The 21,059-nt window shown below is 56.4% G+C and overlaps 1 protein-coding gene across 1 annotated transcript; it reads left to right on the forward strand.

Moving 5' to 3' along the window:
- Positions 1-252: 252 nt before the first annotated feature.
- TERT (telomerase reverse transcriptase) lies at positions 253-20,701 on the forward strand. Its single transcript, XM_036410484.2, has 16 exons — positions 253-573; positions 681-2,004; positions 5,881-6,076; positions 7,505-7,685; positions 8,486-8,665; positions 9,407-9,565; positions 12,940-13,035; positions 13,555-13,640; positions 13,860-13,973; positions 14,289-14,360; positions 14,946-15,134; positions 15,469-15,595; positions 16,259-16,320; positions 16,648-16,772; positions 17,571-17,708; positions 18,160-20,701. The coding sequence occupies exons 1-16, from the start codon at positions 355-357 to the stop codon at positions 18,261-18,263; spliced, it is 3,372 nt and encodes a 1,123-aa protein (XP_036266377.1). The 5' UTR covers positions 253-354; the 3' UTR covers positions 18,264-20,701.
- The last annotated feature ends 358 nt before the right edge of the window (positions 20,702-21,059 follow it).

The following is a 21,059-nucleotide window of genomic DNA, read 5'->3' on the forward strand; positions in this document are numbered from 1 at the left end:
GCGAGCCCTGCACCCTGGGAGAGGTCGCTGGGCGCCGGTGGGGAGGCTGACCAGTGCAGCGAGCGCAGAGGGTGCACACCAGGCCTCATGGACACTAGATGCCAACATCAGGCACCGAACACCAGAGCGAGAGGTAAAGTAAAGGGGCCGGGCACCATCTGTGACCCGCCCCTTCGGCCCGACTAGGCTCCGCCTCTTCCTCCCCCAGCCTCGCCTCCTCTGCGCAGACCCCGCCTCCCCCGCCGGCTCCACCCCTTTCCCCCCGGGCAGCCCGCCCTCCCCCGGGACCCCTTCTGGCTGCACAGCGCGCGCGCCCGGGTTCACTACACGTGGGAGCGCAACACGCCTCCCGCAATGCAGCGCGCGCCCCGGTGCCGCGCCGTGCGCGCCTTGCTGCGGGGCCGCTACCGGGAGGTGCTGCCGCTGGACACCTTCGTGCGGCGCCTGGGTCCCCAGGGCCGGTGCCTCGTGCAGCCGGGGGACCCGATGGCCTTTCGCGCCATGGTGGCCCAGTGCCTGGTGTGTGTGCCCTGGGGCGCGCAGCCAACCCCCGTCGCCCCGGACTTCCGCCAGGTGGGCTTCCCGGGGACTCCAGTCGGGCCTGGGAGGGGGGGGGGGGCGAGGGACGGAGGACGCCGTCGCAGCCCTAATGCTCCCGGGCACCTCCATCCGTCCCGCAGGTGTCCTGCCTCAAGGAGCTGGTGGCCAGGGTCGTGCAGCGGCTCTGCGAGCGCGGCGCGAGGAACGTGCTGACCTTCGGCTTCGCGCTGCTGGACGGGGCCCGCGGCGGCCCGCCCGTGGCCTTCACCACCAACGTGCGCAGCTACCTGCCCAACACGGTGACCGAGACGCTGCGCGGCAGCGGGGCCTGGGGGCTGCTGCTGCGCCGTGTGGGGGACGACGTGCTCGCACACCTGCTGGCGCGCTGCGCGCTCTACCTGCTAGTGCCCCCCAACTGTGCCTACCAGGTGTGCGGGCCGCCCCTCTACGACCTCTGCACCCCAAGACACGCGGGCCGGACCCTGGCGGGCCTGGGACCCACGCGCCAGGCCTGGAATGGCGGAGGTGGCGGAGTGGCCGAGGTACCCCCCGGCTGCCGAACAAGGCGGCGGCGGCGGCGGCGGCGGAGCAGCGCAGGGGGAAGTCCGCCTCCGGCCAAGAGGCCCAGGCGTGGCCCAATCCCAGAGCCATGCCGGGGCCCAGGCGCCAGCGATCCCCGCCTGGTGACACCCGCCAGAGCCACCGCGGAAGCCTCGCCTGGGGAGGGAGAGCGGAGCAGGCCCGGGGGTCACTCACCGTTGCGGGGCCGCGAGCGGGAGGCCAGCTGCCCTTTCTCCCGGCCCTCCTGGCCCCAGGCCGCACCTGGTCCACGAGTGGTCGCTGAGACCAGGCAGTTTCTCTACTGCTCCGGTGGCAAGGAACAGCTGCGCTCCTCCTTCCTGCTCAGCTCTCTGCAGCCCAGCCTGACGGGGGCCCGGAGGCTAGTGGAAACCATCTTTCTGGACTGGAAGCCCCTGCAGCGGGGGGCTCCCCGCAGGACGCGCCGCCTCCCCGCGCGTTACTGGCGGATGAGGCCCCTGTTCCAGGAGCTGCTGGGGAACCACGCGCGATGCCCCTACGGCGCGCTGCTCCGGGAGCACTGCCCGCTGCGGGACCAGGCCACTCCGGCCACCCCAGCGGCGGCGGCGGAGGAGGCGGCCGTGGGGTCCAGCAAACTGGGGTGCAGTGCAGTGGGCATCAGAGCCCCGGAGGAGGACACTGGCCCGCCGCGCTTGGTCCAGCTGCTCCGCCAGCACAGCAGCCCTAAGCAGGTGTACGCGCTGCTGCGGGCCTGTCTTCGCAGGCTGGTGCCTGCACGCCTCTGGGGCTCCAGGCACAACGAGCACCGATTCTTGAAGAACGTGAAGAAATTCATCTCCCTGGGGAAGTTCGCCAAGTTCCTGAGTCAGGAGCTGACCTGGAAAATGAAAGTGCAGGACTGCGCCTGGCTGTGCCAAAGCCCAGGTGAGGAGGTGGGTGCCAGGGCCCTGCAAGCCCAGGCCCCTTAAACACAATATGGTAGTGCCCCTCCTTCCCTTATCCCCCCACCCCTTGCTTCTTGGTGCTGCAGAATGGCTGTTTGGTTTCTCTGCCTCTGATCCGCTCTCCCACCCAGTTTGCATCAACCTACACGACTTTTCACGGACACTGGCAGGTTCTGGGTGCTGGGAATGGGCAGTAAGCACCTGGAGCATGAGGAGTAGGGCTATGGCAACAGGATGGAAGCATCCAGAAGCTCCCCTGAGTGTCCCAAAAGTTAATTTGTAATCACCTTTTTGACATTCATTTTTATTACCATGAAATAGTGCCCGGCTGAAACAGGTTGGGAATAGAATCAATTTATATATATATATTGATTTCAGAGAGGAAGGAGAGGGAGAGAGAGATAGAAACATCAATGATGAGAGAGAATCATTGATTGGCTGTCTCCTGCACACCCCCTACTGATCAAGCCTGCAACTCAGGCATATCATATGCCTTTGACCAGGATCAAACCAGCCACCCTTCAGTCCACAGGCCATCACTCTATCCACTGAGCCAAGCCGGCTAGGGCCAGAATCCACTTTTGCTGGGGGATGGGAGATAAAGCTCTGGCTTCCCAGATGCAGCTGGTCAGCCAATACACAGATCCCAACCTAAGTTTCAGTTGTGCAGCTGCTATGCCAGGGCAGGGCAGCTGGCTGAGTGAAAAGACTGTCCTGCACAAGAACCCTCCCCATCTTTAGGAAGGAAAGGGTCCCCAGGGAGCAGCAGGACGCTCCTGTCAGGGAAGTGGATGGCTGCAATGGGCACTTCGGGGAGTTTTCTGCCAACCTGGCCTAGCTCTCCCCCCAGCCCTTTGGTTCTCTGGGCGTGACAATGAGGTCTCTCCAGTCCAGCCGCCACTCAGCCCCCTCTTGGCCAGTGTCCTCTTCGCTGCACACCAGCCACCTTCCCTGCCCTCCTGACAGAGTAGAAGCAGTGAGAACAGACCCAAGTTTTGCTATACTTGATCTCCCCCAACACCCAAGACATTTAGGACTTTAAAAGAAAGATGGTTCAGAGCCTTCTGTTACAGCCAGATGCATGTTACAGCTTTCTGGGGTGCGGAGCCTTAAAAATGCCCATCTCCATCCCCAGAGATCCCAATTACAGTGGTTTCCTACAGGGAGGCAGAGGGGTACACCTTCTCAAACTCCCAAGAGATGCCAGGACCAGCTGATTCAGACAGCAAGGTGACCTTCCAGCAATTGTTTTTTTTTTTGTTGTTTTGTTTTTATTCTAATTGTGGGAAACGCCACATAACATGCAATCTACCTCTTAACCACTTGCATGTACAGGACAACAGTGCTGAGTGTAAGAGGGCTGCACAGCAGATCTCTAGTACTTGTTCATACTGTGTGACTCGTATACCCACAGACCACCTGGAGCGGAGTGGGTGACCCTCAGGTGCGTCAGACTCAGTTGAGTTAGCTGACACACACTCACTGTACTTGGGGCTTCAGCTTGCCTTGTGAAAGGAGAGTTTGACTTCTGTGACTCTGTTTCCCAATTTCCAATGAGGCCTTGCTCCACCATGGTGTTCTCCCAGGCAGCTGGGACCTCTGCAGCATCCTTGCTCACTCAAGCTATACCCTAGGCTAGGGGTGTCGAACTCAATCAGAGAAGGGGCCAAAATCTAAAATCCAGCCTAAATCGCGGGCCGAATGGTTTACTGAACAGTCATAAACTGTCATTGTGATGGAAACGCAGTGGAGTGCAGTGATGACAGCGCGGTGCGGGCCACATTGCAAGGCCTGGTGGGACGGATTTGGCCCGCGGGCCTTGTGTTTGACACATGTGCCCTAGGCATTTGTTTCTTTCTGTGGCTGGGCCATGACAGCTGCCCACTGGCTGAATAAATGATGTACGGACAGCCAGCCTTGGCCTCTGAGCCACCTCTCCAGTCACGGCTGTCCATGGTCACCTCTTCCCCCCTCTCCTGCTGCGACACCCCTTTCTCTGTGCTGGCTTTCTGCTCTGCCAGGCGCTCTGTTCACAGCATCCAACTCCTTTGCTTCTGTCTAGCCAACTTTGACCATTGTCCCACCTGCCTGGTCCCCAGCCTTGGAGGCCAGACTGCCAGCTGACCGCATCTGCCGCATTGTTTAGAGACATCACAAGACAGGTTCCTGATGGAAACTCAGGAGCTGCCATGGCTCCTTGCTTAATTACTCGGTCTCCCTGGGCTGTCTTATCCTTGGGCTGGTGGCAACCCCTGCCCCTAACCTGGGCATACACTGCTGCTGGCTTAGGTTGTGCTCTGCCTCTAACTCCCATCCGACCACACCATCACTTCTCCTGAACTACCATCCAAGTACGTCCCTCCTGTAGAGGCCACCTTTCCCTTCAGGGCAGAGTCTGGGCGGGGCCTTTACCAGACCTTTGTTTTGAATTCTGTTAGTTGTATCCTTCCTCTGCTCTCATCTTCTGACCTCTCAGGTGGATGTCTGGTGGTGCCTTCCCTTGGTCCTGCTCAGCTGCCTGTGTTCTGAAGTGTTATTCACACCTTTATATCAACTGCATTTAAGTATTTTGTAGTTTTTATCATTTCTTCTTTGATCAGTGAGTTCTTTCGACATACGTTTTGGATTTTTCAAATGAGTGGATATGTTATCTTTTTGGTTACTGATTTCCAACTCAGGCGTGTCGTGGTCTGAGTGACCTGAACTATTTGAAACTTGCTTTGTCATCTCATTGACAGACTTCACCAGTGTTCCTTGTGTCCTAGAGGCCCGCTTGGTGGCTGTGTTCACGGTGTCGGCTTGTTACGTGCTGTGGGAAACTGTGTCCTTCCCGGGGCCCCGTGCTGAGCGGCACTTGTTTCATTGGGCGGTTTGTCCAGCTTCTCGTGTTCTGACAGTGTTTGCGTGGTTTTATCAGGCACAGCATGTTTGAGAAGTTTTATCTTCCTGATGTGTGTCTACTAATTTTTTTGCCGTAAAGTCTGTCAGAACAGCTTAGAGAACATCTGCACTGGCTTCTTTTTGGTTAGCATTTACCTCATATCATTTGTCATTATTTGATTTTTATTTTCAACCTTTTTATATCTCCATAATTTAGATGTGTCTTCTTAATAGCCTGTGACTGACATTTTAAGTTTAGTTTGATCCAATGTGAGACTTTGCCACATTCCTATAGAATCTGATTAGTAGTTTTCATTTCTCTATAATTATATAGTTGTGTCTACATGTTTTTCTTTGTCATTTGCCTGCCTTTTCCATGTCCTTACTCCTCATTCTGGTTTTGCCTTCCAGTAGCTAGAAATTATACGCTCCATTCTCTTTCCTCAGTGGTTTTCCTTCTCCTGAGCAACATAAGGGCCTTAGCATATTTTAATCTGGTCCCACCCCTACCTATATGTGCTTTCGCACTGGCCTGGTTATGTCCCAGATTAGACACTGTTACTGTTTCCCACGGTTATTGTACATTCAGCTCTGTCCCCACCCCGTTGTTCCCCATCCTATCTTCTGTCCCACACCTGCCTCTGGGTCCCTGTCCTTCTCCTTTACATGTTTCCATCTGTGCCATGGCCCTTGTGGCAGCCGGGTGACACTGTGGACCTCTTCGCACGAAGTCTCACAGAATAAAATGCAGAGGACCACAGAGGAGGACAGCAGCGCTGGTGCGTGTTTGGTTTCACAGCACGTGGCATCCCTTAGCTGGGTGTGACAGCCACCACTCACCTGTTGTCCGGCCTGGAGAACCCCAGGCATTTCTGGATCTAGCAGCTCAGTGAAGATCCCTCAAGCCATACACACCAACACGTGACTGTGCATGATGGGCCATGCAGGTGGGGTGAGCATGTGCCTCTCAATCCAGGTGGTCGCTGTGTCCCAGCCACGGAACACCGACTGAGAGAAGCGGTCCTGGCCAAGTTCCTGTGCTGGCTGATGGGCACGTACGTGGTTGAGCTGCTAAAGTCGTTTTTTTATGTCACGGAGACCACATTTCAGAAGAACCAGCTCTTCTTTTTCCGGAAGAGCGTCTGGAGCCAGTTGCAAAGCATTGGAATCAGGTATCACAGTCAGAGGGTCGCGTCACCCGTTTCTTCCCATCTGCAGACACAGCCCTGGCTCCTGCTCCGGGTTCCCTGTGCCCCCACCTCGGGGTCCCCACCCAGCTACTCCAGAGGCTGTCTTAGCCCACAGGGGTCTTGGCTGGCATGCACTCCTGGAGCGCCTCTTTCCTTGCCTGTAGCTAGGTCAGTGGTTGGCAAACTCATTAGTCAACAGACCCAAATATCAACAGTACAACAATTGAAATTTCTTTTGAGAGCCAAGTTTTTTAAACTTAAACTTCTTCTAACGCCACTTCTTCAAAATAGATTCTCCCAGGCCGTGGTGTTTTGTGGAAGAGCCAACTCAAGGGGCCAAAGAGCCACATGTGGCTCGAGAGCCGCAGTTTGCCGACCATGGAGCTAGGTAATCTGTAGGGTCTCGAAAGCAGGAACAATAGTGCAAGCAAACCACTTATCCCTGGCGTGTGGTTTCTATTTTAATTTGCACAGAATAAGTGGGATTTGTGTCACAGGATAAACCTGCCTGCTTAACAACTCACTGTGGGAAGTGTCTGGAGTCAGAGGTGTCTGATGTCAGGCAGGACCCTGAGATGGAAACTTCCAGAAGGTCAGCTCACCTCTGAGAGGGTTTGTCTTAGCTGCTCAGTGGCTGTTTCTGGTACAGTGTGTAGGACTGTGACAGGTGTGGGCTGGATTGGAATCCTTAAGGGTTAGGGGTATGACAGCCCGACACACAAGCTTTCCTCCTCTCTGCCACCAGCCTGGCCGAGGGCTTGGCGAGGACCAGAGCAGGGCTCCCGGACTCCCGGGCTCCATGCACATTTGGGTCAAACCCAAGCCTGGACCACACATCTCTGAAGGGAGGCAGCAACTCCTGAACCAGGGCCCAGGCCCAATCCTGCAGCTGGGAGAGGGTCTGGAAGCCCTTATCATGGGTCTGAGGAGGTACACAGTGCATCCTGTTTAATAATTTAAAAGTTCATGACATATGATCCCAAGTGGTCTCTTTTACCCTCCCTGTGGGGACCATCCACTTGCCTGTTGGGCATTCAAGTGCCTCCAACCTCCCTTCACCACCAGGACCACACTCAGGGAGCATTCTTAACCTCTGCCTCTCCCAGAGGAGGTTTCAGGGGAAAGGCCAGCAGGGAGCTGGGGGTCCCTGGAGAGTCATTTCCGACCCTTGTGAGGTTGCACCAAGTAGGCCCTCCCCCACATTCCTTGTGGCAAAACATGGGGCCTTTTTCCAGGGGTCCCATCCCATCCCAGCCGCACTAGCCAGGGCTCTGGGGCCCCAGCGCAGAGGGCACTTCAGCAGTGTCTGGCCATGGTGTCAGTGCGGCCTCCTGGACACAGCACCTCTGCAGGTCGACCACCTGGTTCCTGTGTGGCTGCCGAGCCACCTCTCATGAGGTTCTGTTTCAGACAACACTTCGATAGGGTGCAGCTTCGAGAGCTGTCGGTAGCCGAGGTCAAGCAAAACCAGGAAGCCAGACCTGCTCTCCTGATGTCCAGACTCCGCTTCCTCCCCAAGCCCCGCGGGCTGCGGCCGATCGTGAACATGGACTACGTCGTGGGAGCCAGAGCATTCCATGAGGACAAGAAGGTCACCACCTTTGTTTCATTTTTTAAGCAAACAGCATTCAGCCTCAGGCCTGGTGTCCATGTAGACAGGCCGAGGGCCCCAGGGTGTCATGGGTGGGCCATACTCTTGTGTCTCGGGAGGAGCTTACAGGCAGGCCAGTCCTAGAAGCCGCTGCACAGGCTCCAAGACCCCACAAGGTTCCCATGACGTGGACCTGTGACACGTGGGACTGACCTAGTGCCCATGGTTCTGCCGTGGCACTGGGATGCACGCTTTCCGAGATGCAGGGACGAAAGGAACTGGGCCATTTAGCCTACGGGTTCCTGGACCCTGTAGGCCCCCACCCTGTGATTAGCATCCCTTTCCACCTATGGCATCTCTGTCACCAGCAGTTCTGACCCCTTCCAAGTGCCTTTGGGGCTGATTTTGTTATTGGTGTTCCCCCTCCCCCAAAAGGAAGTGGAACTGTTGACGTGGATCAGGGGTCTGGTTTGGTCTGTGAGTGCAGATGATGAACCCCTCATCTAGGGTGGGGAGGGGGCCAGGTGGGAGAGATGGCCCTGTGTGTTGCCACTTGTTTTTTTATACCATGTTTCTGGGAATTCTGGGGTGGGTCTCTGGGGATGCCCCGGAGTCTGGAGTGGGCGTGGGTGGGTTGTCTATCTGGCCCTTCCACCTGAGGGAAGCTGGGTGGGCAGGGGGATGCCGAAGCAGAGCTGCCCCTCATCACTGGGCCCAGAGGTGGAGGGGGCCATTGTGCTCTGAATCCCCTTGGCTGGGGGCCTCCTATGACCCTGCCGCCATCCCGACTGGCCCTGCAGGTGCAGCATCTCACCTCCAAAGTCAAGACGCTGTTCAGCGTGCTGAACTATGAGCGAGAGCAGCGCCCTGGCCTCCTGGGCGCCTCGGTGCTGGGCATGGACGACATCCATAGGGCCTGGCGTGCCTTCGTGCTGCGCATGCGGGCCCAGGACCCAGTGCCTCAGCTGTACTTCGTCAAGGTGGGTGTCCCCTCCCTTCCCATTGAGCCCACTCAGCACCCTTAGGCTCGCCCACTGGGTGACTCCGCATCATGGGCCCTGGCCAGAGCCTGCAGTGTGGCTGGCTTTTTCAGGGCCTGTGTCTGCCAGGGTGAGGTCCCTGTGGTGGAGCTGCAGCCTTGGGAGCGAGAGGGCCGGGGACCCAGGAAGGAAGATGCTCCATTTGGGAGCCTCTGACTCCCAGGGCAGAAGCTTTGAGCCTTCCTTGTGGGCATGGACTCTGCAGTTCTGCACCCCAACTCCACAGTGGCCCCTACTCTTGGGGAGAATATGACACTGCACCTGCTCAGGGTGTTGGGAGATCCCCTTCTGAGAAGGCAATGCTCCAGGCTCAGCTCACAAAGCTGGGGTGCCTTAGCACCCCGGTCATCTGCCAGGGACCTGCTGTTCATCTGCCTGCACTCAGAAAGGAACACAGGTCCACCATGGGTGTCACAGTCTGGGGTGTGGAGAGAGGGACTCAGAGTCACCCTGGGGTACTCAGTCTGGTGGATGTGGGGATGTCTCAGCAAGAGCTCCATAGTGGGATGGGTGTGTATGCCTGGGATGGGGCTCTGGGAAGGGTGTTCAGGGGCTCCTATCACTCCAGGGTTTTCTAAGGACAGGCTGGGGCCCCAGCTTGGCAGAGCAGAAGGGGTGGGAGCCAGGACACGGGGCCAAGGTGAGTGTGAGCAGCCTATAAACGCACCTCTATCCGTGCAGGTGGACGTGATGGGTGCGTACGACGCCCTCCCTCAGGACAGGCTGGTGGAGGTGATCGCCAACGTGATCAAGCCCCAAGAGCACACATACTGCCTGCGCCAGTACGCTGTGGTCCAGAGAACTGCCCATGGACGCGTCCGGAAGTCCTTCAAAAGACACGTAAGGCCTGTGGGTGTGTGCCATGAGGAGGTGTGTCCATGACATGGATGCCTGCCCCTGCGGTCCATCCCTCCCCCATGGGCCCTGAGCCCCACTTCCTGAGCTCCCATCCTGGGAGGTGCCTCCATCCTTGTCATCCTCATACTCTTGTTCATGTCACAGTCAATTCTCTCTTCAAGCCACTCCTGCCTGCTGTGCCTTCCCAGGGCACCAGAATTGTGTGAGGAGGTGGCAGCACAGCCATGGTGTGCTTCTTGGTGTCCCGTGGCTGCCCCCTGGTAGGAGAGCCCAAGACACACCTGTGGCTCCTCAGTGGGACCAGGTGCTTCATGGCTGGCGCTGTGCTGGCTCTGTGAGGAGAGGGCCAGAGGGCACCTCACCCAGGACACCTGGGCCTCGCTCACCATTCTGCCTTCCAGGTGGGGCCAAGGGTCCTAGGTGCCACTCCCTGCAGCGGCCAGCGGCCTGAGGCCTCAGTGGTGCAGGGAAAGGACAGTTGGAGTTCAGGTTGCACTTGAGGCCCAGTCGGCATATGGGAATTTCTGAGCAATTGTCATGAGCATGTTGGAGTGTGAGGGCACCCAACCTTCTAAACCTGTGTCTTGGGAAGGCAGGAATGTGCAGAGAGTTCCCCCAGAAATTCTTGGGAAAGGCATACCTGCACACCCCTGGGCAAGTCAGGTGAGTGTGGGTTGCAGATCCAGAGTGGAAAACACAGTGAGATTGTACATTTGTGGACAGATGGCGCCACCACCTGTATCAAAGGATAGAAAGCCACCAGCAGCCACGAGCCTCCCCCTTTCTCTCCAGGTGCCTGCCGCTCTGACCTCCCTCATGCAGACTCTCTTACCTGTCTCTAATTCCGTGAATGTGGATTATACGGATCGCCCTTCCTGTCTGGTTCCCATTGCTCCCCAGTGGGTCTGAGAAGCAGCTGGGGCCCCGGGAGCAGCTGCCATTCACCTCGCCCGGGGCGTGTTCCTGTGCCCACACCGCTCTCCGCCGCTGGCGGGCCTTTGCTAGTTCCGAGTGGGGACGTTTGAACGCTGCTGAGAGCATTACTGCGATGTGTCATTTGGTGGATTCGGGTGGAGATGCCAGGCCACAGGCGCGCTTTGTGCAGTCTTAGACATCACCAAAGGGTGTTCCTGAGTGGCCTGTGCCACAGTGGCCATGAAGCACTGGCCACGGGTCAGGCCTGGGCTCTGGGGGCCAGCCACGGGGACACCAAAATACGGGAGGGCCAGGCATGCTCCTGCTCACACACTTGCAAGTGTCAGCACTTGGGGGGTGGGGGTGGAGGTAGCCCGAATTCCCGGAGGGTGGGCACAGCGTCTTGAAGGGTCTTTTTTTTTTTTTTTTTTTTAAATATATTTTATTGATTTTTTACAGAGAGGAAGGGAGAGAGAGATAGAGAGCTAGAAACGTCGATCAGAGAGAAACATCGACCTGCTGCCTCTTGCACACCCCCTACCGGGGATGTGCCTGCAACCAATGTACATGCTCTTGACCGGAATCGAACCCGGGACCTTTCAGTCCGCAGACCGACACTCTACCACTGAGCCAAACCGGTTTCGGCTTGAAGGGTCTTGACTTGCATTCCCAGTGACCTTTCTTCCACCCTTCACGTGGACATTTCTTGCATGAATGCCTGTTCAAGTCCTCTCCTCACTCTCTGACGGGCTATCTTTGTTGTTGACTTACAGGTGAAATTTGTATGTTCTGAGTACGAGTCCTCTGTCAGGTGTCTGCCTTGGTTTGTCTCGCCTTTTTAGTTGCAAGGGGAGTCTTGATGATGAGAAATTTTTAATTTTAAAGAAGTCTTTATCCATCGTTTTTGGCTGAAACTGTGTTCTGTTTTAGAAACCTACCCCTTCTTCTTTTCTTTTTTTAAACATATTTATTGATTTTTTACAGAGAGGAAGGGAGAGGGGTAAAGAGTTGAAAATATCAATCAGCTGCCTCCTGCACACTTCCTACTGAAGATGTGCCCGCAACCAAGGTACATGCCCTTGACCGGGATGGAACCTGGGACCCTTCAGTCCGCAGGCCTACGCTCTATCCACTGAGCCAAACATGTCAGGGCTGCCCCTTCTTTCTTATACATGTGTTTTCCTTCAAGATGTTTATTGTTTCTGCTTTCTCATTTAGGTGTTGGGTCCATTTTGAATTAGTTTTTGTATATGGTATTTTTAAACTGCTCTGTTTCTGCTTAAATCCAAATTTCTCGTAAACCTGCTTCCAGTTCACTAATCTTTTTCTGTCTCTAATCTTTAGTTAAACCCACTTACTGAATTCTTAAGTCCAGCAATCCTGTTTTTCAGTTTTAGAAATCCCATGTGAATTTTCTCATACATCCCAAGTCTCTGGTAAAATGCCCCGTCTTCTCCCCTATTTTATTGACTCTGTCATCTTTACTGATTTTTAAATTCCATAACTCAGTAACCACCCTGCCCATAATGGGCTCTGATGGATCGTGCCTCTTTCTGCTATTTCACTTGTGATTTGGTTACACAGGCTTGTTCTTCGGCACGCCTCACTTTGTTTTTCATGAGATGCCAGACTTTTCAGTTAAAGAATGTAAAACATGGGTTTTTACACAATGTTTTTCTTCGGGGAGGATAATATTTTCCTGAAAGTTGGAGTAGTGAATGGCCTTAGTCCTGCAAGGGTCGTCTTTACACTGTGGGCTGGTCTCCTTCATGTTCTCCGTTGCTGGCTGTGGCCTTCTGCTTCTCACCTGAGAGCAGGTGTGCAGGCCTTGGTGGGCCTGGGCTCCTCTCAACTCCCTCTACCCCCGGTGGCTGCTAGGACCACGCTCAGCTCCGGCTTCTGCCAGGTTCCCTGCAATCTCCCAGGAGTGCCTGATGCTGGGGGTTGGTGAGGATTGAAGAATAAATCACTCACAGTTTTGACTCCTTTGTCTGCAGCCCCCTTCTCCCAGCACCTGACCCTCAATCCCAGTTGCTTTGATGGCTCTGAACCCTAAGTGTTTTCAGTCATAGCCTTCCACTTTTTGCTTAAGCTCCACCTCCTTGGATTAGACGGGCCTCAGAGAGATTGTGGGATGCACCTAGGACTGGTCCACCTGCTTCCTGCCTCTCCAGCACCCCCCAAGAAACTTCCTTCTGTACTCTACCAGCACAGTAGTCATGGGGGAGGTGACTGCGTGACGTCCTGTGACTTTGTGGCACTCTCCTCTCCCTGCATCTCCGTCCTCCTTTTCCTGAACACAGGCTGCTCCGCGGGGCGTCCTTGGATTCCTCCCAGTCCCGACTTAGTCTTCCTTGCTGTGACTTCTGCTTGTCGATGTCGAGGCCAGGGCCCGGGAGGGAGGCGCCCACCTGCCTCACACCTGTCCACTTTGCCGGCAGGTGTCCACCTTCACAGACCTCCAGCCTTACATGAAACAGTTTGTGCAGCAGCTGCAGAAGACGAGCTCGCTGAGGGATGCCGTGGTCATCGAGCAGGTAGGTGTGGGCAGATGGCAAGGCCACCCTCAGGCAGCAGACACTTGCTGTGCCTTCAGCCATATTTCTCTTTTTGCACCTCACTGCATTCTGTGCTACTGTCCAACTGCTTTAAGTTTTGCTAGAGATGTCTTCTCCCTCAGTTTTGATCTTGAGGCCAGAAGAAAACGTGCCCCTGTGCTATGGGAAGACACATTAGATTTGACCCCTCAGGTGGGAAACCCAGGTTTCGTGTGCCTGCACAGGGACTGCTCCTGAGTTTGTGGCTTTCGGTTGAGTCAGTCCTCCAAGTATGGTCTGAGCCCTCTGGATGGATGCCTTTCCTGTGGCCTCAGGGCCCCACCATGTGCCACAGAGTCAGTGTGTGTGTGGCACAAGCCGTCTGGGCCAGCGGTCCTGGGTCTGAGCCCAGCCAGAGCCACGATGACCCACGCTGTTCCTGCTCGTCCACTACCACCCACCCCTTCTTCCCCCTGTGTATCCTGCTCACCCACGTGCGCCTCCCACTTGCCGTTCCAGAGCTGCTCCCTGAATGAGGCCAGCAGTGGCCTGTTCGATGTCTTCCTGCGCCTGGTGTACAACCACATCATAAGGATCGGGGGCAAGTGAGTCAGGGCTACCTGCTGCACATTGGTAGAGAGTCATGCCCCATGTGGAAGGTCCATGGCAGAACTTTGCGGGCGGGTGTGTAATCTGTGTTCTCTCTGTGTATGGTGTATGCATGTTTATGTGCTCTAAACAACGTGTCTGCATGTTTGTGTGGTCTGCATGCATGAATGTGATATGAACATGTGCTCCACCCTTCTGCCCACATCTCCCCCCAGGTTTTACATCCAGTGTCAGGGGATCCCCCAGGGCTCCATCCTGTCCACCCTGCTGTGCAGCTTGTGCTACGGAGACATGGAGAGCAGGGTGTTCCCTGGACTTCAGCAGGATGGGTAAGAGGTTCCTTGTCATTGTGCCCTGGATTGCTTTCGCCCCCTCCCATGCCCTGGCGCAGACAGGGCTGCCCTTTCTTCACGGAGGTTTCACAGGAGGAGGTGAGCAGGCCTCAGACGTAGGCTGCGTGGCTCCCAGTGCACCGGGGAACGAGGCGTTTCCAGAGGACCCAGCTGGTGGCTGTGCTGTCGTGATCGCGGGGCCACTGCCCCCTGTCCCCAGCCCCCAGCCAGTACCGAGTCGCACAGATTACTTTGTTCTCGTGCATGTGAGCTCGTATTTAACTCCCTTCCTCGGGCCTCTTTCCCTACCAGGGTGCTCCTGCGTTTAGTGGACGACTTCTTGCTGGTCACGCCTCACCTGACACAAGCGAAGGCCTTTCTCAGGTAAGGGTCTGCACACTTGTGTCTCGGCAGATGCTTCTGTGGCCTCCTGCTGCTGACCTTGCTTGTATCAGAAGTAGTTCTCACCTTGTGCTCAAGCCTCTCACGGCATCCCAGCCTCCCGCTGAGGGCACGTGGCACAGTTGTGCGGGTCTGAGGCCCCAGGCGTACAGCGCAGAAGCCTGGAGCTGAACGTGTGGCACCAAACACATGTATCCCCAGAGTGGACACAACTGGCCATTGCAGAGAGGACCTGTGTCCTCCATGGGCCCTGCCTGCCCTCCCATCTGGCCCGTCTCAGTGCTCAGCCTGGAGCCTGAGCTCTTTGCTCACCTGTCTTAGTTGTGAGCAGGGTCATGTGGCACCTACTTAGCCTTCAGGACTCAGCCTTGTGTTTCCCTCCCCCGCTGCCGGCCTCTGCCCTCCTGGCAGCCACCCTGCTCTTTGATTGTTGGCACTGGTCATCCAGAGCCTTTGGAAATAGCACCTGGAGGCCCACAGGATCAGTGTGGCCTCCCTTCGAGTGCTTCTGAGACCCGGGGTGGCATCCCTCTCCTTCCGGTGGCTGAAGTGGCCTGTCTGCTTCAGGACCCTGTCCAGGGGAGTGCCTGAGTACGGCTGCAAGGCGAACTTGCGGAAGACGGTAGTGAACTTCCCCCTGGAAGACGATGCCCTGGGCAGCACGGCCCCCCTGCAGCTGCCGACCCACTGCCTGTTCCCCTGGTGTGGCTTGCTGCTGGACACGCGGACCCTGGAGGTGTTCTGTGACTACTCCAGGTGAGTGCGCCTAGCCAGGTGTTCGTGGGCCAGTCTATCCTGCTCTGTGCAACACGTGGCTACTGTCCTGTAAGGTCAGAGGCCTAGGTGCTAGCTCCCCCTCTAGAGCAGGAGCATGTCATTCTTGTGTGGGTGAGGGGACTGGCCAGGTGAGTTTTCTGGAGTATTTTTGGTGAAAGGAAATTGTATGGCAGACGTGGGGACCCCAGCATGTAGGGGAGCAGTATAGATCTGAGCCCAGAGATTTCAGGTCCTGCTGGACACCAGGCTCTCTGCAGTGAGGGCACGCACTTTAATGCCCATCCACAGCCTCGCTGAATGTCATGTGTTGCAGTTATGCCCAGACCTCAATCAGAGCAAGTCTCGCCTTCAGCCAGGGCTTCAAGCCTGGGCGGAGCATGCGTCGAAAGCTCTTTGCGGTGTTAAGGCTGAAATGTCACAGTCTGCTTCTGGATCTGCAGGTGAGCATGCCGCCAGCAGGTGAGCCATGCAGCCAGCTGACTTTAGAGCACAGACCTGCTGCTCAGTCTACCTGTTTTCTAGGTCCTATTTGTATTGTGTGTGTATAAGTGTGTGGATTTGCATGCACGTGTGAGTGTGAGCATGTGTGTGTGTGAATGAACGCATGGGTGTGCGTGCATATAGGTATATTTTTACATGTGTGCGTGCATGGGTGAGTGTGTATATATATATATATACATATATACACACACACACACACACACACACACACACACACATATATATATATATATATGCATGTGAGTGTGCATATATGCCCCTGTGTATTGAGGGTCCTTTTCCTTATCCCTCCTCCTGCTCCCATCCTCCTCAGCCCTCCTCCTTGTAGGGTATGGACTCAGGCCTCAGCTGGCTCAGGCTTTGGAGCCCCAGGGCCCACGATGTCATCCTGGCAGGTCTGGGCGCTCATCTCCCTGTCCCTTTCTGTCTGGCTCCCTCAGGCAGCTCCAGCAGAGTCCTGACTCCATTCCAAGCGGTGAGGGGCCACCAGTGAGGACACAATGGCCCTTTTTTAAAAACTCCATTTGAGCTGGTGATAAAGTTAAAGATAAAAATTTAACCTTCAGATGCATTTCCAACATTTCCTTTCCTTGTGGCTCCAGGTGAATGGCCTTCAGACGGTTTGCACAAACGTTTACAAGATATTCCTGCTGCAGGCCTACAGGTGGGCTCATTGGCTGCATTGAGCACCACCCCACTTGGGAGAGGGTCCTCCAACTGCGGAATACGGTCCCCTTCCAGGCCAAGGGGTGCGGCCCCACCCCGTTTCCAGACCTGGCTCCCCTCCCCCGGGAGTGGGGAAGCCTCCACCTCAGCAGGGTGAGCGTGAGGGAGGGGTCAGATTGCTGGCTGATGGACACACGTGCACGTTGTTTGGAAGGGGCCCAGGGAATGGGCCATGTGCACACCGGCCCCTGTAGTCACATATACACCTGCTCGTACACACGTTGCAGCCACGAGACTTTCCTCTGAGAAGCCTGACCTTCCTCAGGTTCCATGCCTGTGTGCTCCAGCTCCCGTTTAACCAGCACGTTCGGAAGAACCCATCGTTTTTCCTCCACGTCATCTCTGACACTGCGTCACGCTGCCACGCCCTTCTGAAAGCCAAGAATCCAGGTGGGTGCAAGGGACCCAGGGCTGGGTGGCCTGTGGTGCTGGCAAATGCCAGGTGCTCACTGCACGATTCCGGCACAGAGCTGCCTGTGCTCCATGGGCGCCTGTGACTGGCACGGCTCCGGCCTGGTGTAGCGGAGGCGGGATTCAGGGAATTGGGCTCTCAACACTTCCCGGCATGGCTTAACTTGCTAAGCACGAGCTGACCTCTCACCCGCCCTCGGCTCTGTGGGCAGACATCTGTCCTGGTTGGCACGCAAGGGGACATTGGGGAGCTGCCTTCTCCCGGGCAGGACCTCCTCCCAGGTGCTCAGGGGGTGCTTGCACAAATCTAGGCAGTAGTCAGGAGGAGGCTGGGCCCCAAGTCCCCTGCCTGTCTTGGGGGGTAGGGGTTGAGGTGAAGGGTCACCCACACCATCCACTTTGCTCGTCTCTGCTCCACAGCCTCGTCATGCACAGTCATAATCCGTCTCTGCTCCACAGCCTCGTCATGCACAGTCATAATCAGCCTCAGGTCAGGTCGTGCTGTGTCTTTGTGGTCCTTAGGTTGACAGACTCAACTTTCTGTTTATTTTTGTTTTGAGGACGTTTCTTTGAAGAAATTGAAAACATTTCAGTTGTCAGAATTCTGTGCACCATGTTGACAGGTGGCTCCTGAAACAAAGTCTCCTGTTTGGCCCCCGCTCCTGCCCTCAGCCCGGCAGGGACCGCTGGCGTCCCTGGGAGCTCAGGGCCTCTCCTGGGAGGAGCGCTGGGACACGGGCCAGTGGGAGTGTCAGCCTCTGCATGTGTTGTTCCCAGGGATGCGTCTGGGGACCAAGGGCGTTGCAGGCCCATTTCCTTCTGAAGCCGCTAGGTGGCTGTGCTTTCACGCCTTCCTGCTGAAGCTGTCTTGCCACAGCGCCACCTACAGGTGTCTCCTGGGATCACTCCAGACTGGTAAGCTCAAGGCACTCCTTATCCGCCCCTCTGTGTCTGAGTAACAGGGGTGGCGAGAACAGGAACCCCCAGGTGATAGGGTACAGGTGGCTTGAGGGTCCTGGCGCCCTCACCTGGAGGGCCTGGTACATCCAATCAGTCGCTCCACCACCAACCCTCCAAGGCCAACATTTCCCGAGGGAACTGTGTCTCCCTCTCTTCTCCAGCCCCACTGATCTGAGTGCCCTTCCTCCCACCCCTGGCCTGTGTCCTGGCTGCTGCCCCGTCTTCCATGCTCTGGCATCCTTACTGGTCCCCGACTGTTCCTCGGCCTTGCACCTGAAGCCTGACCTGCACACAGTAGGCGCTCAGGACTCAGCCGTCTCTTCCTGCCCCTCAGTGGGTCCAGGAAGCTGAGGTGAACATTCTCTGGTTTCCTCTGGGAAGAGGTCTGATCTCAATCATCTTGCAGCCCTAGCGCAGCTGTGCCGGCAGCTCCCGAGGGCGACGCTTGCCACCCTGGAGGCCGCAGCCGACCCAACTCTGACCACAGACTTCAGGACCATCTTGGACTGATGTCCAGTCAGCTTCTCACAGGCCCTCGAGCTCATTTCCAGCTGGTTCCACCCATAGGATCTGGCCTCTGTGCCTCGAGACCCCAAGACCTGTGCTGCTGGCTGGGCTGCTCCCCGAAGGGGGTCAGCTCCCAAGTCATCGAGGAAGCAGAGCCCACCCAACCTCAACCACACCCCACCCCACCCCACCACCACTTTCTAATGACAGGTTTGTTCTTCAGCTGCCCGCTGCCAGGAGGAGGCAGGTACGAGAGCCTGGTTGGGGCGTTGGCATCTGGCAGGGAAGCATCAGGGACCTTTGTTACCCTCCTTGCTGCAGGGTCAACCCTAGTTTGCAGGGATAGCTCACGTGTGGTGGGTGGGTGTGACCTCCTTCCTGCTGATCAGCTGTGACTCAAGCTGTCCACACCCACTGGAGCAGCATTCACCCAGCTGACCCCCCAGCTGCATCCAAAGTCCATATCTCGATGAACTTGCCCAGAAGCAAAGGGCCCAGTCAGCTGTTTGAGCCCATTCCCCACTGTCCACGCCCACGCTTCTGACCTGTGTGACCCCATGCCCTGCCCAGGCCTCCTGGAGCCAAGCATACAGCACCCCCCACCCACTTGCCACTTCCACTTCCGGAGTTTTCTGCTGGCCCCACTCAGCACACAGCCCGTGGCCCCTCCTACACTACCTTCTGCCTCCATGGATGGGGTGAGAGCTGTGAGAGAAGAGCCTTTGTATATTTTCTTAGTTTTTCGATATTTCTCTTATGTTTGTATTAAAATATGTACCACATAAGTACGATTATCTATATAAACACGAATATTGAGTTGATGTGCATGGCCCTGTGGTTTGGTGGGGCCTGGAGGGTCCTGGAGTGGAGATGTGGTGGGAGCGAGGGAGGTGGGTAAATGGGAAGGGCGCCCTCACAAGGCAGGTGCGGCATGCCGGTGGGCGGGAAGGCCCCAGCCCAGCACCCTCCCCTGCCGACGGCTGACTGCACTGGCTCAGCTTGGAGGTGACCTGGGAGCTCTCGAGGCAGCAGATTTCTACCTGAGCTCTGGGTTTCGGTGCTGGAACAATACCTACTTGGGGTCCTGTCCCCCGAGTTTATAGTTCAGGTCTTGGGTGGGATCTGAGAATTTGCACTTTTACCAAGTTCCTGACACTGCTGGCTGGTGGGGTGGCGGCCCCAAACAGAGCTGGTCTTGGGGCATTTCTATGCAGTGGCTCGGAGAGCAGACAGCAGCTTGCTTGGTCCATGGTCAGGAGTTGGAGGATGTGGAGGGTGAGGTTATGGGGGCATGGTGAGGCCACCTGGGAGAAATGACTGGCACCTGGAGGAACTTGCGTGGGGAGGGGCAGTCTGGGGCCTTGGTGATAGGGAGGAGGGGCTCTGGTGTCATGCCCCCCACATCCCTGATCTGATGCCCACTTCTGGGCCCACCCTGTCCTCCAGTCCCTGTGAGGAGCCCCAGTGAGCAGGGCTTGTCCTCGTAGTGGAGGTATCATCAGGAAAAGGAGCTGGAGTTAGGCCCTCATCCTTGTGGAAATTACCCCTCGGGTGGGAGACCCACAGCATGCCTGTCTGGACCTCTGTGGGGGCACGCTGTGCACCTGTGGGCCTTGTACAGACAGCTGGAAGGATTGCACCAAGAACAACAGAAAGGGGTGGCAGCTCAGAGGAGGTGTCATTGGAAAGTCCCCACCAGGGCAGTTGGCTCTGGGGTAGAGTGGTGAGCAAGTTGGAGGCTTCCTTCCGGATGTCCCTAATGGGGCCATAAAACGTGACAGGTGCCGCTGAGAGTACCTGGGAGGGGCTGCGTGCATGCTGCGGTCGAAGTTTATGGATATTGCCTTGTTTACTGCTACTGTGGCGAGCGTTCAAGTATCTGGGCGATGTGTTTATGGCTGACCCAAGTCCACCTCGTGCATCGTAAATGCCCAGGAGAAATGAGCAGCGAGAGGCTGAGCCCCACCCGGGGCGCCGGCCTGCAGTGCCCTCACTATCACAAACACGGGAGGACTGACCCTCAGCCCAGGGTGGAGGGCACTCAGGGCAGGTAGGACAGGGCCCAACCGGGCCCTGCAGGCGCCTGAGACAGCAGATTTTAACCTGAGCTCTGGGTTCCTTGGTGCTTGAACCACACATAGTTGGGGTGCTGTCCCCCCAAGTTTGTAGTTCAGCAAGTCGGGTGAAACAGGCACCTGAGCTGACCCTCGCTGGCCACCCCGGGCGTTTCGGGCATTTCCATAGCAGACTGGGTCCAGGAGGTCAGCGATGGCTCCGTTATTCGTCTTCTAGAAGCTGTAGAATCTTGCTCTCTAGGAAATACACCCCGGGGCAGCTTCACTCAGTCACGTGCATCTTTACCCAAGTGTTAAGCCCTTGAGAAGGGCCCATGCTGTGGTCAGGCTTTACTCACTGAGAATTTCTGATTTATCTCTCTTTTTTTTTTTTTTAACCACTGTGCAGTCTGTCAAACTCCAGGTGAAATGTTAAAACAATAAACACTTTAAAAGAAGGATTGCTGGTCTTGCCTAGAACTAAACCGCGTGAACAGGAGCTTGTGTGCGCCTGCATTCCACAGATGTGTGTGGAGCAAGAGGTGTGAAGCTGTGAAAAGGAGTAACCAGGATGCAAGAGTGAAAGCAGATGATGCTCCAGGGCCCCCAAATTGCTCAGTGGTTATCTCCCCAGTCCCGTGGTCGACAAACTGCGGCTCGAGAGCCACATGCGGCTCTTTGCCCCTGTGAGTGTGGCTCTTCCACAAAATATCACAGCCTGGGTGAGTCTATTTTGAAGAAGTGG

The sequence above is a fragment of the Pipistrellus kuhlii genome, unplaced genomic scaffold (assembly GCF_014108245.1).
Source record: "Pipistrellus kuhlii isolate mPipKuh1 unplaced genomic scaffold, mPipKuh1.p scaffold_m20_p_4, whole genome shotgun sequence".
Taxonomy (NCBI): Eukaryota; Metazoa; Chordata; class Mammalia; order Chiroptera; family Vespertilionidae; genus Pipistrellus; species Pipistrellus kuhlii.

Bases quoted from the DNA above. Each gene is read 5' to 3' on its own strand.
- TERT (XM_036410484.2), top strand. From the start codon at position 355: ATGCAGCGCGCGCCCCGGTGCCGCGCCGTGCGCGCCTTGCTGCGGGGC. The intron at 6,077-7,504 runs GTATCACAGTCA...GTTCTGTTTCAG, and splicing joins TTGCAAAGCATTGGAATCAG to ACAACACTTCGATAGGGTGC. The intron at 15,135-15,468 runs GTGAGTGCGCCT...CATGTGTTGCAG, and splicing joins GTGTTCTGTGACTACTCCAG to TTATGCCCAGACCTCAATCA.